Raw genomic sequence first — 16139 nt, 5'->3', positions numbered from 1 at the left:
GCAAAAGAAAAAAGAAAATAACTTCTTTGTCACTTGTAGACGTGGCGCCAGTCTTTCTTAATGTCATTACTCACAGCGACACTCACTTCCGACTAGACTTCGTTGCTGCTTCTGTGACTAATATGGAAACAAATATTTGAGGTTTGGTAATGAAGAAATGCAGTCAGTGTTGAAGGGAGTGACCGAATCCTCGACTGTGACATCACCACTGTGCATTATGTAATCCTTTCACACCAATACTCTGACGGCTTCATGTCTGGATGACTTAGCAACAGCAGCCATTTAACCCTCCTGTTGTCCTCATTTACAGGCACCAAAAAATATAGTTTCCTTGTCTGAAAAAAATCCAAAAATTCAGCAAAAAAATTCCCCAAATTTCTGAAAATTTGCGAAACCTTCAGGAAGAAAATTCCAACAATTCCTGAAAAGTTTCCCTTAAAGTTTTATTTTAAAAAAATCCCCCAAACTTGGCAAGAAAATCCTTGGAAATATTTTCAAAAAATGAGTAAATATCTTCCAAAAAAATCCTAAAAATATCTAAAGTGATTCCATATATATCAATAAAACTTGTAATATTTTCTTTAAGAACAGTCACAAAAAAATCAAGCAAAATCCAGCGAAATTTGCTGGATTTTGGTTGATTTTTTTTTTAATGTTCTTAAGAACCATTTTTAACATTTTTTTTTTTCCACCAAAAAATGTTCAAAGATTTCCCAAAAATGTTGAAAATGTGGATATGAGATGTTTCAGGGTGAAAATATTTTTTTTTCCACATTTTCAAACTTTAAAACGGGTCAGTTTTGACCCGCAGGATGACATGAGGGTTAAACTAAAGGAAGGCATGCTGTGTGAAGTGATTTTTATTAGGCTACAGACTGAAATGTCCTTGAAAATACGACTTTTCTGCGATAAAAACAGAGACTCCCAGCTAGAATTCACAAGACTGACCTATTCGAAATGTTTTTTTTCCACAAGACATTAAGAGGAGATAAAGTTTAGTTTGTTGCAGTCTTTCCTCTGAGTTTATTAAATACCTGCAGCATTACATTCACTGTGCACATTTACACACAAAAGCAGTTGCTTCAATAATTTCTTATACATCTTATAATTAACCCTCGTGTCGTCCTGCGGGTCAAAATTGATCCGTTTTAAAGATTGAAAATGTGGGGAAAAAATATATTTTCACAGTGAAACTTCTGATGTCCGCATTTTCAACATTTTGGGAAATCTTTGAATATTTTTTGGTGGAAAAAAAGAAATGTTAAAAATGTTTGTTTGAGAACATTCACAAAAAAATCAACCAAAATCCAGTGAATTTCATCATTAAAAACACTTTCTCTCTTGAATGTAGATAAACAAACACTTTAGATGGCTACACATCTTGTTTCATCCTGTTCATGTTGGGTTTGTGCACCTTTAAACTCACAGTAACACCGAGCAGCGACAGTAAAGCTGTACTGTATGTCTTGCTGTAGCTGCTCTGAGTGGGAGGAGCGTTACTCATTCGGTAGCTTCCTGTTTAGATCTCCCCAGCTAGTTTTGGAAAATCAATTCACCTTCCGCTAACAAGTTTGTCTCCATAACGTCCGCCTACCAGCGGCCTGTTAATCACCGAGCCTGCAGCTGCTGTTGACAGTGCGTGTCGTTTGTCTGGTCGTGCAGTGAGTCTCCTCTATGATGTGATTGTTTCCCAGTGATAAGTGTGGAAACTCATTACTGCCATGTGCTTTTATGAGAAAGCTCTGGCGGCTATTTACCTGCCCGCTGATAGCACAAGTGGAAAACTGATATCAACATCGCTCCAGACGTCGTCTTCTTTCTGTTAGCTTTTTACAATGTGTTGACTCCTGGTTTATCACCCAAACTGCCCCTGTGTGGAATCATAGACATGAAGCCGCTGATATCTGGCCGCCAGGTAATGAAACAAACAAACCTATGATGCCAATAAGAAATCATTAATTCGCTCAGATGTTTGTTTCTGACCTTACACTGGAAAAAATGCCCCTCTCAAAACAAGAAAAAAAAAAGAAATCTTATTTTAAGCTATATTTTACCAGGAATGTCAAGCTTAGGTGTCTTAAAATGAGCTAGATATGCTAAAAAAAAAAAAAATTTTTTTTAAAAAGTTCACTCAAAAATAGATTTTTGCTTTCATGTAACCTCCTAATTTTAGATGTATTAACCCTCCTGCTGTCTTCATTTAAGGGCACCACAAAAAATTGTTTCCTTGTCTGGAAAAAATCTGTAAAAAAATCCCCAAATTTCTGAAAATTTGCAAAACCTTCAGGAAGAAAAGTCCAATAATTCCTTAAAAGTTCCCCTGAAAAGTTTTATTTTTTAAAAAAAATCCCCCAAGTTTGACAAGAAAATTCTTGTAAATATTTTCAAAAAATGAGTAAAAATCTTAAAAAAAAAAAAAAATCCTAAAAATATCTAAAGTGATTCCATATATATCAGTGAAACTTCTAATATTTTCTTGAAGAACATTCACATAAAAATCAACCAAAAGCCAACAAAATTCGCTGGATTTTGGTTGATTTTTTGTGAATGTTCTTCAGAAACATTTTTAACTTTTCCTTTTTCCACCCAAAAATGTTCAAAGATTTCCCAGAAATGTTGAAAATGTGGACATCAGAAGTTTCATTGTGAAAATATATATTTTTTCCACATTTTCAAACTTTAAACCGAGTCAATTTTGACCCGCAGGATGACAAGAGGGTTAAATTTATTTTCAGTTTTCTTGTAAAATTCAACTCAAAACAAGATCATTTCAAGATTGTTTGACTTAACAAGATATTTAAGATGCATCGTCTTAAAACAAGTCCCTCCATTTGCTGAAATGTGACTCATTAAGTGAATTTATCTTAAATTGATTGGGATGAGACATTCTGACTAAAAATAAGACAAACTTGGTAAGATTTTGAGTTTTTGCAGTGTAGTTTTAATTAGTGCCAAGGAAACTTTCTTAGAATCATGACGTGATGTTAAGTATAGTATGTGTGTGTTGTTTTTCTCAGGAACTACCACGTGTTTTACTACCTGCTGCTGGGTGCTTCAGAGGAAGAACGGAAGGAGTTTAAGTTGCTGCCGCCTGAAGAATACTTCTACCTCAAGCAGGTAAAGTTCTGCCCTCGCTGTCTCTCACTATCCAGCAGGGTCACTCCCTGTAAGATGAAATGTGAGAAAAGCTCCCAGGTAACCTCCTCAGAATCAGATAATTCTTTATGTACAGTAACTAAAGTATATTTACTGAAGTCATGCGAAGTTTTACCTTCATACTATGAATATTTTCTGAGTTACAGGCCCTTGAAGTGCATAGAGGTGCTTAAATTTTTCCATCATTTCTGAGCCTCATAACTTCATCAGTTCAGCAGGTAGACGCATGAAATTTCAGGGCAAAAAGACTCGTGGAAGTTCAGTGAAAAACGATTTACATCCACTCCAGGTGTCACAATTTAAAGACTCTAACCAACTTTGAGCATCAGCATTATGGGATAGATCATAGTTTCATGTCACAAAGAGACAAAAATGTCCCATACACATGTAAAACAATCAAAACATCAAACAAAACACGACAAATGAGACATGAAACACCCAAAATCTGGACATAAAACAAGAAAAGCAAGACACAAAATGTCCCTAAATAAGAAAAATGAGGCACAGAACAGGAAATGAGAGACGCAAAATGGCAAAAACGACAAACAAATGACCACAACAAGAACAAACTGTCCCAAAGACACACAACACAAAACTGGTTTTAAAAAATGACAGAAAAGGGACAAAAATGACAAAGATGAGCACAAAACAGCAAAACCAGACACAAAAAAAGAAATCTAAATCTCATTTTTGTGCAATAACCAACTCTGAGCATCAGTATTATTTATTTATTTTTTATTTGTTTTAATGTTTATTTGGCAGGGACAATACACACAACATTGCCACAGAAAAGGGAAAATGCGATGCATACAAGACGTCTAACTTCAGCTAATTTGCAGTCTTTGTCCCTGGTCAGGCGTTTATGGGATGTATCGTAGTTTGAACAGTAAAAATGCAGCCCTTTAATGACATAGAGTCCTAGAAACAATCATTGGTTTCCTGGATGTGTTTCTGGTTTCTGAAAATTCACCAGAGAAAACTTTAAAATGTGCAGTTTTGGTAAACTTTCAAGACTGGTTTTGTGTTTCTTTGTGGTCATTTTGTGTCTGTTTTTGGTTGTTTTTTGTCTTTTCTGACCAGTAGTACCACAGTGAATGCATAGTCCTGACAGTGAAGCATGGAGGTGGAAGTATCATGATATGAGGCTGGAGAAAACTTTAAAAAGTGCATTCTGGGTAAACTTTGAAGGCTCATATCAACATGTGTGATAGGTGGCTGATAAGAGAACAAGTTCTAGACAATGAAATGATAATTTTTATGTAAATTTGATACCAGGATCATCTTCTAGACAGCATTCTTCTGTTGCTAAATGAGTCATATTTTGGTTGTTACTTGTGAAATTTAAAATCTGAAATTCTATTTACTGAGGAAATTAAAACATGATCAATCCTGCAGCATCATTTTCTGCCAAGACAAGTGTGGGACACTGAGATTAAACATTATCACCGTTCGTTCTTCACATTTTAAGGACAAAAACAGAAACTGACTAAAAAATTGAAGAACATCTGAAGTTAATCTCAAAGACTCTCAAACTCTGAATGCTGCAAAACAAATGTGATTTATGTGAATATTTTTTCTACATTTCACAGCCAGAATATACATTTACAAGTCTTAACAACATCCTCTTTGTACTTTCAGGACCTGTAACTCTGAAAACATGTATATTTTCCATTGCTTAATTAAATTTACTGAAATTATTTTCCCAAAAACTCCATTTGATGTAAACTGGGAACATCTTGACGGTTGTCTCCATTTAATTTCATTTTGCCCCGTTTTGTCTGCTCAACCCACTGAATGACTTTCCAGTTGTATTAATGAGCTATAATGCGTTGTTGCCTGTGATTTGACCTTATAGATAACTCTGTAATTCACTTGGAGTAGATCTGGTTTTCAAGTCGGCTGCCAAGTTTCTGAATAAGCTGCAGTATACTTCCACATGTGAACTGCATGTTAATGAAGCAGTTTTTGTTCTCCCACTTGTTTATATTCCCTTCTTACCTCGCTTTACTTTCCATTCATCCCCTTTCTTCACCTGTTTTTGCCCATTTTGTAGTTTTATTTTCTTATTTTTAGTCACTTCCACTGACTGTGTTTCTGTCCTTGCAGCAAAATTTTAAGATCGAAGACGAGGAAGACTTGCGTCATGATTTTGAAAGGCTGCAGCAGGCGATGGAGATGGTTGGCTTCCTTCCCGCCACTAAGAAACAGTGAGTGAACATGTTCTGTTTGTAATGTAAAAGAGAGAGTCTTTTTTTTTCCTCTCAGTCCTGGAGACACAAGTTATTTTTGGTCACGGTGCAAAAAAACACAAATGACAACAAAGACGCTTCTCAGAGCACATTAATATCTGCATCTAATGAGCTAATCTGGCCGTTTATTAGATCCAGCCCTGCACAATGCCTCCATAAACAGATACTCAGAGCAGCATACTTGCAGCATGTGTCATATGACCGGATTGTTCCTGTTTGCTTTCACTTCATGTCATTTCCATAACCGCGTTGCAGGATCTTTTCCGTGCTTTCCGCCATCTTGTATCTCGGCAACGTGACCTACAGGAGAAAGTCGACGGGCCGAGACGAGGGTTTGGATGTGGGACCGCCGGAAGTCCTGGCGACCCTCTCTGACCTGCTGAAGGTAACTGGTGTTTGTCTACATATTTAAATGTGTCTGGGGCCCCTTCTCCACCAAGCTGGTTCCAGTTCTAGTTCGGAGCCAGTGCCTGATTTAAGTTTGTTTTACACTTGGCAAGATCCGTGTGGGTCTGTGCGAACAAATTACGTCATTTTAGCAGCCACGTCCCCTCACACTGCCCTTCTCAAGCGGAAAATGGGGGGCGTGGCCGATCTGACAGATTCTAACAGATCTGTCAGATCGGCCACGTAATAAAAAGAACACGTCATCAACACGTCAGATGACACTCTGAAGAAGACTGCAGATGCAGTCAAAACATGTCAGCAAGGTAAAACCATTCTTTCCTTATTGAGTTGTAGGTTTAAAAGTGCTTTACAACATTTAAAAACATTAAAAACAAGACAACCCATCCCTCCCTCCCTCCATATATACATATATGCACACAACTACACAGCCACATACACACACACACGCACACACACACTCTCACCACTGACTGTAGGGAGACATGGCACTGAGGAGTAAGAAACAACAAAATGAATATAATCCAACTGTATCATCAACTTATTGCGTTTGTTTAGCTGCTATGTAATGGATGCAAACGTAGTCGAAGCTACGTAGCTAAGCTAATGCTAACACGTTCACTGTTTAGAATCAGAACCTCTCTGACAATGACCTGTCTTCTCAAACGTAGTCGCCGTTGCCTGTGACTGTGATGAAGACAGGTAGCTACTAACAGTTTGATTATTTGTTTATGCATCGCAATGCAGCCTTGCAAAGTCATGAACGGCACTTCCATGGTTACGATACGCGAATGTTGTTGAGCAGCTACACATGCAGTGACATAACAACGTTTTACGGTGACACAATGACTTGGCTCGACTTTGGCTCCTTGCCAATGGAAAAGCAAACCGGTTTGATTTGAACCAACTAAGCACCAGCACTGAACTAGACCTGGTTCCTTTTGTTCGAAATGGGGTATGGTTGGTTTATGCACAGCCTCCAGCATTAACCTGAGAGTCTCGGCCACAGGTGAAAGAGGAGCTGCTGGTCGAAGCGCTGACCAAGAGGAAAACGGTGACGGTCAACGACAAGCTGATTCTCCCCTACAGCCACCCTGAGGTAAACGTCTCTACTTTATGTTTTCTGCATCCGCAAAGGTCATTTCAATGTCGTCATCCACACAAGTTCACAAAGGTCTGCAGGGACTCCTCTTCGAATGATGCCTGCAATTCAAAAGTTGTACGCTGCAAACACAAATATAAGACAGAGTAATCACATATTATGTTGCTGCACCATCTCAGATTTTGTAAATCTGTTTCATTTTTTGTTTTTATTTGTAAACCAAACTTACAATCTGTTAAATATTTTCACTGAATTTTTTGAGTTTCATACGTTTGTAGACCAGGGAGTTTTTATATTTTTACTCAAAAAAAACCCCCCACAAAAATATCTTTGCCAGAAAGCATTTTAAATGATTTAATATAACTTTCTAAAGGCATGAAATCTTGTGAGGATACTGACAGAATAGTTTCCAGCAGATAAAAATGATTAAATAGCTCCAGCAGAGGTCAAATTTTCAATTATTAATATTTGAAAAAGCCCTGCGACAGACTGGCGACCTGTCTAGGGTGTCCCCTGCCTTCGCCCGAGTCAGCTGGGATAGACTCCCCCCCCCCCCCCCCCCCCCCCCCCGCTACCCTAATGAGGATTAAGCGGTGTATAGATAATGGATGGATGGATGGATGGATAATATTTGAAAATGGGAAAACAGTTTGAAATTCTCAAACCGGACTAATATCGGGTCCCAAGAAAGCTCCTGTAAGTGTAAATATATGGTTATATCCATATTTCCTACTAAAAATACAGCCTTTGGTTGACATTTCACCGACTTTTGAAGCTCTAACATCAGTAGAATTTAATGAGGCCAGCATGGCAAGACACGGTTCTAGTTTTTTGCTGTTTTGACAAAAAGATGATGTGAAGTCATCCATTGAAGCATAAAAACTTATGTGCAAAGGGGTTTATATGTTGTTATTAGAAGTGCAAAGCTACAGGCTGCTTCTGTATTGTCTTCATGTTGAAATCTAACAACATATGAGGCTTATTTTGCCTCACTGAGCATCCCCATACATGCACTTGACATGAATGCTGAACAAAGAAAATTAGATTTCAACAGACATTACAAGAAATCTAATGTTTATTGAAACATGTCATGACGCACTGAAATAACAAGACAAGTGAAACAGGAGCTCAGTGTTGGACTAAAAGCAACAAAACACTGTTACCTGAAACAACATAGGCTGACTTTTATCATTAACCCTCCTGTTGTCTTCATTTACGGGCACCAAAAAAAATTGTTCTCTTGTCTAAAAAAAAATCCCAAAACTCAGCAAAAAATTCCCCAAATTCATAAAAAAAATTTGCAAAATCTTCAGGAAGAAAATTTCAAAAATTCCTTAAAAGTTTCCCTTAAAAAAAAAAAAAAATCCCATATTTAGCAAGAAATAAAAATGTAAAAAAATAATTTTAAAAAATGTAAATATTTTCAAAAAATGAAGAAAAATCTTCCAAAAAAATCTTTAAAATATTTAAAGTGATTACATATTTATCAGTAGAAGTTCTAATTTTTTTTAAAGAAAATTCAGAAAAAAAATCAACATCAGACGAGTTTGGATTTCTATTGATGGAGCCCAAACACAGTGGGAAACTCTATTATCTCCAGAAATCCTCTGTTACATCTGCCCCACTGTCCTCGTCACATTTCAGTCCAATCACAACCTTTTAGCAACGTGCACAGAGTTCATTGTGTTTCTGTGTTGATATGAAGCAACACAACTGTGTGCAACAGACAGATGTGTTTCTACTGTAGTCAGTTTTTAGAGTCCATCATTAGTCAGAAGCAGAAGGTATGAAATCGAACTTCCATATGTCTTACTGCTTCCTCTTCCTCACTGTTGTTCTAATCGATGAATTTACACTAAATATCTCCTCCTTTTTCTCCCAACAGGCGATCACAGCCAGAGACTCCATGGCCAAATCTCTGTACAGCGCCTTGTTTGACTGGATCGTCCTGCGCATCAACCATGCACTGCTCAACAAGAAGGACATGGAGGAGTCCGTCCCAGTAAGACACAGTATCCGTACTGCAAAAAATCCTGGAATAAGTGGGCAATCTTCACTTTGATGTTGAGAATTCAGCATTCTAAATGTGTGACCGTTTGCTTCCATCCCTGTCTGCTGTCGGTGTTGTATAAACACTGCCTGCAGTTGATATGAAAAGTCTATCATGGCTTTTGTTTGCATCAAGGAGCGCAGAATTTTTTATTTTTTGCAGAATCTGGTTACTGCAAACACTTTATTTTTGGCAATTTTTTAAAATCAGACATGTAGAATAAAGGGATTTTGATTAAACATCTCAATTTATAAGCTTAGTTTTTGTTAATTTTCCCAACAAAACCAAAAATCAGACAGAATAAGTTCAGGGACCTTTGGAAAGTTGAAAATGTGGCAATTTTTTCAGTTTTTACAGTTTCTTGCTCTGATAAATGATGTATTTTTTAGACAAGATGACTTTAAAACTTTACAAAGGATTGTGGCTTCTAGGTATGGTTCTACGTATTGCATGTATTTTCCCCTCTTAATTTTAATAGACTTTCTATGAACACAACCTGCAGTTCAACTGAAACTCCCTGATTTCTTGTCATTTGATTGTTGGTCACAGCTGAGTCCATCGTGGCTTTTGGGTTGCATCAAGGAGCGCAGAATTTTTTTATTTTTTGCAGAATCTGGTTCCTGCAAATACTTTATTTTTGGCGTTTTTTTAAATTAGACATGTAGAATCAAGTGATTTTGAAAAATATCTTGATTTTATGCTTAGTTTTGGTAACTTTTCTCGACAAAACCAAAAATCAGACGTTGTAAGTTCAAGGACTGTCAGAAAAGGTGAAAATCTGATATTTTTTTCACTTTTAACAGTTTCTTGCTCTGATAAATGATGTATTTTTTAGGATAGTTTTTAAAGATAAGGTGTCTTTCAAATTAGGCTATGTATGGTTCAACATTACCTACATTTTGCTTTCTAAATTTCTAAATTATAAACACCGCCTGCAGTTCAGCCGAAAACTCTCCGATTATTTGTCATTTGATTCTTGGTCACAGCTGAGTCCATCATGGCTTCTGGGTTGCATCAAGGAGAGCAAATTTTTAGATTTTTTGCAGAATCTGGTTCCATAAATGTGTTCTGCTGTTGTTCACTCTGTGTTTCTGTCTTGTAGTGTTTGTCCATCGGTGTTCTGGATATTTTTGGCTTCGAGGACTTTGAGACCAACAGCTTCGAGCAGTTCTGTATCAACTATGCAAACGAGCAGCTGCAGTACTATTTCAACCATCACATCTTCAACCTGGAGCAGGTGAGTAGTTTGGTTCAGCTACAACCTTTCAGCACATCAGACTGATGTACCGCCGGCCTCACTGTTCTAATGTTAGGTTGAAATCACTGAGACTTGGACTTCTGGACAGGTTTCTAGTCATTTTTGTCAAAAATGTGGCATTTTATGGGTTAATATGCTGTAATTTAACTGGTCTGCTCCACTTAAGATGAAATTGGGCTGAATGTGGCCCTTGAACTAAAATGAGTTTGACTCCCCTGATCTAGATAGAGGCCTGGTCTGATTACCCCAGAGTAATTGTTACCAAGAAGGCTATCTAGATGGACTTCGTTGTTTCTAATTGCTTAAATAGTTCCGGTTTAAAGAGCAGCATTGACATTATCGAGCTTCCCAGAATAAGTTGAATTCCCCAAAGAGCCGCTTCACTAAAATGCCGTTTCCCGCTTCGTCCAGGAGGAATACCAAGCCGAGGGAATCACCTGGCACAACATCGACTACACAGACAACGTGGGCTGCATCCACCTCATCAGCAAGAAACCCACCGGGCTGCTCTACCTGCTGGATGAGGAGAGCAAGTAAGAACTGCTGCTTCGATTTCATTAACCCTCCTGTTGTCCTCATTTACAGGCACCAGAAAATATTGGTTCCTTGTCTGAATGAAATCCAAAAAGTCAGCAAAAAATTCCCCAAATTTCTGAAAATTTACAAAACCTTCAGGAAGAAAATTCCAATAATTCCTTAAAAGTTTCCCTTAAAAGTTTTATTTTTTTTAAAAAATCCCCCAAATTTGGCAGGAAAATTCTAGTAAATATTTTCAAAAAATGAGTAAAAATCTTCCAAAAAAATACTAAAAATATCTAAAGTGATTCCATATATATATCAGTAAAACTTCTAATATTTTCTTTAAGAATATTCACAAAAAAAATCAACCAAAATCCAGTGAAATTCGCTGGATTTTGGTTGATTTTTTGTGAATGTTCTTCAGAAACATTTTGTGAAAATATATATTTTTTTCTACATTTTGAAACTTTAAAACCGATCAATTTTGACCCGCAGGACGACACAAGGGTTAAAGGAGTTTGTTCAGGTTCAGCTGAAGTTTCATTTATTCAGATTTTCTGTCCATCTCTCTGTGCCTCTGCTGCAGCTTCCCACATGCCACAGATAAGACTTTATTAGCCAAATTCAAGCAGCAGCATCAGGGCAACAAATACTTCATACCCACACCAGTCATGGAGCCGGCCTTCGTCATTCAGCACTTTGCTGGCAGAGTCAAATATCAAATCAAGGTAAAAGACCTTTTAGAAGATGGAAACAGCTGCTTTAATAGCTTCTACTGAGTGTTTTTGGGGTCCCCGGTAACAGTTTTGATATATTTGGCCTCACCAGGATTTCCGGGAGAAGAACACCGACCACATGCGCCCTGACATCGTGGCTCTGTTGCGGAGCAGCGACCGAGCTTACGTCCGGCAGCTCATCGGCATGGACCCGGTGGCCATGTTTCGATGGGGAATCCTGCGAGCTACGATCAGAGGCATCGCTGCGTTCAACGAGGCCGGTCGGGCCTGGGCGGCAAAAAAATCAGGTACACTGTTGGCATCCTCATTAACCCTCGTGTTGTACTGTGGTTAAAATTGATCCGTTTTAAAGTGTGAAAATGTGGGGGAAAAAAAATATTTTCACAGTGAAACTTCTGATGTCCACATTTTCAACATTTTTGGGAAATCTTTGAACATTTTTTGGTGGAAAAAAAGAAATGTTAAAAATGTTTCTTCAGAACATTCTCAAAAAAATCTACCAAAATCCAGCAAATTTCACTGGATTTTGGTTGATTTTTCTGTGAATGTTCTTCAAGAAAATATTAGAAGTTTTACTGATATATGTGGAATCACTTTAGATATTTTAAAGTTTTTTTGGAAGATTTTTACTCATTTTTTTGAAGATATTTACAAGAATTTTCTTGCCAAGTTTGGGGGATTTTTTTTAAATAAAACTTTTCAGGGAAACTTTTCAGGAATTGTTGGAATTTTCTTCCTGAAGGTTTTGCAAATTTTCAGAAATTTGGGGAATTTTTTTGCTGAATTTTTGGATTTTTTTCAGACAAGGAAACAATATTTTTTGGTGCCCATAAATGAGGACAGCAGGAGGGTTAACCCTCGTGTCATCCTGTGGGTCAATCAATTTATGAGATTAATTTTGGTAAATTTTCCCGACAAAACCAAAAATAGGTTCATGGACCATCAAAAAAGTTCAAAATGTGACTTTTTTTTTGTTTTTACAGAGTTCTTGCTGTGATAAATGATGTATTTTTTAGGATTTTTTTTTTAAAGACAAGATGCCTTTGAGACTTGACTGTGGGTTTTGGCTTTGGGAGGGTTAATCGGTCAGAATAATGGTAAAGCTGGCATTGATAAAAGCAGCGATGCAGCTCAGCATTATTCCACCATCGCTGCCTTTGTCTTCGTTCCAGTTGTGCTCCACCGCAGCTTCAGAGTGCTGCAGTCTCTCTGCTCTGTAATTATCCTTTCAGGTCAGCACATAGGAATAATAAGGAGGCCACAGACTGCAGGCTGGAGCAGATTTTGACATTTTCTCTGCAGTTCTCAATCCTCCAGACTATTTTGGTTCCCTCTGAAGTCGCTTGCTGACGTAGGAGCTTTTTTATGTGGATTAACAAGATTAGATGAACTGGAGACAGAAACCAAAACAGTCATGTGGCTCAGATCGAGCTTTACTCTAAACCTGCTTATTGATAATGTGCATTGACTGTGGGTGTCTGTTCTTGTTTGGTGTTTTAGGTGTTGTCCGTCCGGCCTCCAGAACTCCTTTAGGGGAACTTAAACGGTCCAACACCCCGATAGAAAGAATGTACAAGTAAGTAGCAGTTCAATGAGAAACTCTTGGTCTCGTTCAGTCTTTGTTGTGTTCAAATGGGGTTTCTAACCATCAGGTCTGTCTCCTGTGGAGGAAATCTGTCTGCTTTAGTAGCTGTGGATGTGGCAGAAGATCCTGTGTACTTTGTGGTTAATAACTGTGTTACTTTTCATTTTCACAACACACAGACTGATTGTTTCATATAATATTCACCCTGTGTGAAGCTGCCACTTTTCCTCCCCTGCCAGACTACACAGCAACGTATTTCCACTAAATGTTTGAACCTCTACATGTATCCTGTGGTGCTGGATGAGATGAGGAAGCACAATGCCAGAAATCTGTTCATCTTGGTCACTATTGGAAGTTAAAAGCAGATAAATGCGCATCTGCTGCCGTGACAGATGAATCTTCTTCACCTCATCTCAGTCGCCCAGATCCTCTCCACCTCTTGGTGACCCCAGTGTGTGCGGTTCTCTCCTCTTCCTCTCCCCTCCACAGACGAGCTTCTATGCTCGATTTCTACTTTGATCACTCAGAGGAGCGCCCTCTAGAGGCCTTTGAAGACATCTTTGCTAGCTATGAGAGTAAGAAGTAAGTGACTTTAAAGCGGACAGGAGGAAGGCGTGAAGGCACGAGGCCAGGCAGGAAGAGGACACGTGTTTTGTTTTGCATGATAGATGCTGGTTTGGTCCATTTTCTGAGTTTTCTCTCATTGTTAACAGAACACAACGGAAAGTTTTTAACTATTGCCAGCTAGCACATTCATTTCTATAGCACTAAGGTTAGGCAAAATGCTTTACAGGGAACGGGAAAGGACAAAATACAACATACAGCACAGTAAAATTCAATTAATGCAGCAAATTGAATAAAATGCTCACAGATCTTAGAGAAATATTGATACTGACTGACTACAAAAGCAGAAAATAGACAACATATTAGAGAAATTAACACATGCAAAAGTGAAGATATAGAATAAAGTTTAAAAAAAGGTATCATGAATTAAAAAGTGAACTAAAATTGACCAGAATCTTTACAATAAAACAGATTAATTTACAAAAGCAGTGGAAAATCAAGAATCTACATAATAAAACTGATGAATTAATGGAAAAACAAACTGCTTACTTCAAAAATTTCTACATTTCCAGTGTTAGCTGGTTATAGCAGCGTAATGCCTAAATGTCATTTCACCACTAACTGACCACTTCCTGCAGATCTGAGAGACTTTCAAGATTTGTTTTTGTATAGTTAAGGATTAATCAAATATTTGCTTTTAATAATTTAACTGATTAAGAATACATTAATAATGCAGAAGTAGAACATTAGCATGCATATCAGAAACTAAATTGTTTGTTAGCTGTAGTACCTGGTTTTCCATCAGGTGGAGCCTCCTAATTATAAATAAAAGCAAAACTTGCTCCTAGCAGATTTGACAAATCCTTGGATTTGTTGAGCTTTCATGTATGTTTTTGGAGGATCAAAACTTTAGCTCTACATTTGTCAAGTTATTCTGCATAATCATAAATGCTGCAGGACATTAGCCTTTATATTTATTAATTTATTCACTAGGTTAAGTCCTGCAGTTTATAACACTGTAAGATCTTAGCTGTATTATTGCATTAGTTAGGTTAAACTCTGTAATTGATAACACTGTAGGGTCTAAGCCTTGATATGCATTATAGTCACTTTAAGTTCTGTTTTATATGGTTATTGTAGGGTTTTAATCTCCAATATGTATAATACGGTGGTAAAAACACACTAAAAAGTCACTACAGGGGGTCCTCAACTTACATCGGACTTCCGTTCCTACGGCACGACCTGAGTTAATTTTAAGCTGTAAGTCTGAACTCTGGCGAAAATGTAAACAAAGCCGTTTCGTGCATCATGATATCAATCAGTTCTATGGAAAAATCATGAATACCAACGACTTTCATGCATGTATGAATAATTTTTATCGCCGATGATTGTCAAGAAAATCATGCGACTTTGTCGAAGCAACCGACCAGTGTTTGTCAGTGTTGCGCCCTGTTCCAGGTGTTTTATTACATCTAATTTCACTTCCATGGAGACGGCTTTCCTTTTCTTAGAAGTGCTGCCATCAGAAGAGTCTGACTTACACTTTGGAGCCATAATGAAGGGCAAAAAGTTAGTGAATGTAGCACAATCCAAGGTGGCGTACAACCGGAGAATGTAAACAAAGCCGTCTTATAGCGCCGCGTGACGACGTAGTCATCTGCTCCACTCACCAACTAGTTCCGTAACCAGTTCCAACGTAACGATGAAACACCATAGGTTGATTACGTCGTAATTGGAGGACCCCCTGTAATGGGTCTTTATCCAAATGTCAAAATTTTAAACCAGACAAAGAGCTTTGTGTAGGTTTAGCTTGCAATGGGCACCATGACAAAGTCTTCTGGGGTGATTAATGACCTCCAGCCAGAGCTTATGTTTTCTATACGAGTCCGAGTCTACTGGGACGACATCGCTACTGCCGAGTAACTAAGCTACTTCTGTGTTGAATGTCAAGTGTCCGTGTTTATAATTAGCTCTATCAGCATATAGAATGTGACCCACAATACTTCAATCTTTGAACCGATTCATCGATTACTGACAGATAACACTGCCGATTATCGGTTAAAACGGGTTAAAATTGACATCCCCATTTGAATCTAAATCATTACAACAAACAGCTTTTATCTAAAGGTTTGAACTCAAATGTTGCAGCGACTGCTTTTTTAAATGTGAAAGTTCACCGTTTGAGGGAGTTCAGAGCAGCAGTCTAACAGTACAGCAGGCTGCCCTTTACCTTACATTCCCTCTCTTCCCTCACTGTAATGCTCATCATTTTCTGTAGCTACAGTAATCCCTCTCCTTCCTCACGTTTATTATTCTTGCTATAGAGCACAGGAAGGTGTTTGTGCTGGCCTTCTCTGATTAGCCAGCTGGATTACTTTCATCAGCTGTGAAGCTTTGGCAGCAGACTCATGTTCACACAGAGACTCCTGGTCAAACAGACAACTGAGAGAGATTTCACAGAATGGAACCAAACCACGAGGAATATTTTTGGATTGTTGGGCCTCTGAACCTCGA

The 16139-nt window shown here is 38.0% G+C and overlaps 1 protein-coding gene across 11 annotated transcripts in view; it reads left to right on the top strand.

The window, feature by feature from the left end:
• Positions 1–16139, top strand: part of LOC111581103 (unconventional myosin-IXb) — a 130434-nt gene that overhangs the window by 86629 nt on the left and 27666 nt on the right. For 9 of the 11 annotated variants that reach the window (XR_008604000.1, XR_008603999.1, XM_055017470.1 and 6 more), the window contains exons 7-17: positions 3018–3117; positions 5263–5363; positions 5661–5790; positions 6820–6909; positions 8798–8914; positions 10065–10199; positions 10632–10753; positions 11326–11467; positions 11568–11763; positions 12977–13052; positions 13551–13643. Coding sequence is in view for 9 of the 11 variants with exons in the window: in XM_055017470.1 (XP_054873445.1) it covers positions 3018–3117; positions 5263–5363; positions 5661–5790; positions 6820–6909; positions 8798–8914; positions 10065–10199; positions 10632–10753; positions 11326–11467; positions 11568–11763; positions 12977–13052; positions 13551–13643 (1302 nt within the window). In the remaining 2 variants the exon portion in view is untranslated. The remainder of the gene's footprint in view (positions 1–3017; positions 3118–5262; positions 5364–5660; positions 5791–6819; positions 6910–8797; positions 8915–10064; positions 10200–10631; positions 10754–11325; positions 11468–11567; positions 11764–12976; positions 13053–13550; positions 13644–16139) is intronic. The other 2 variants (XM_055017471.1, XM_055017463.1) reach the window with 1 other exon arrangement.

This window comes from Amphiprion ocellaris, chromosome 2 (genome assembly GCF_022539595.1).
Source record: "Amphiprion ocellaris isolate individual 3 ecotype Okinawa chromosome 2, ASM2253959v1, whole genome shotgun sequence".
Lineage (NCBI taxonomy): Eukaryota > Metazoa > Chordata > Actinopteri > Pomacentridae > Amphiprion > Amphiprion ocellaris.
The sequence above is the reverse complement of the archived record's forward strand: the minus strand, read 5'-3'. Positions and strand labels throughout refer to the sequence as shown.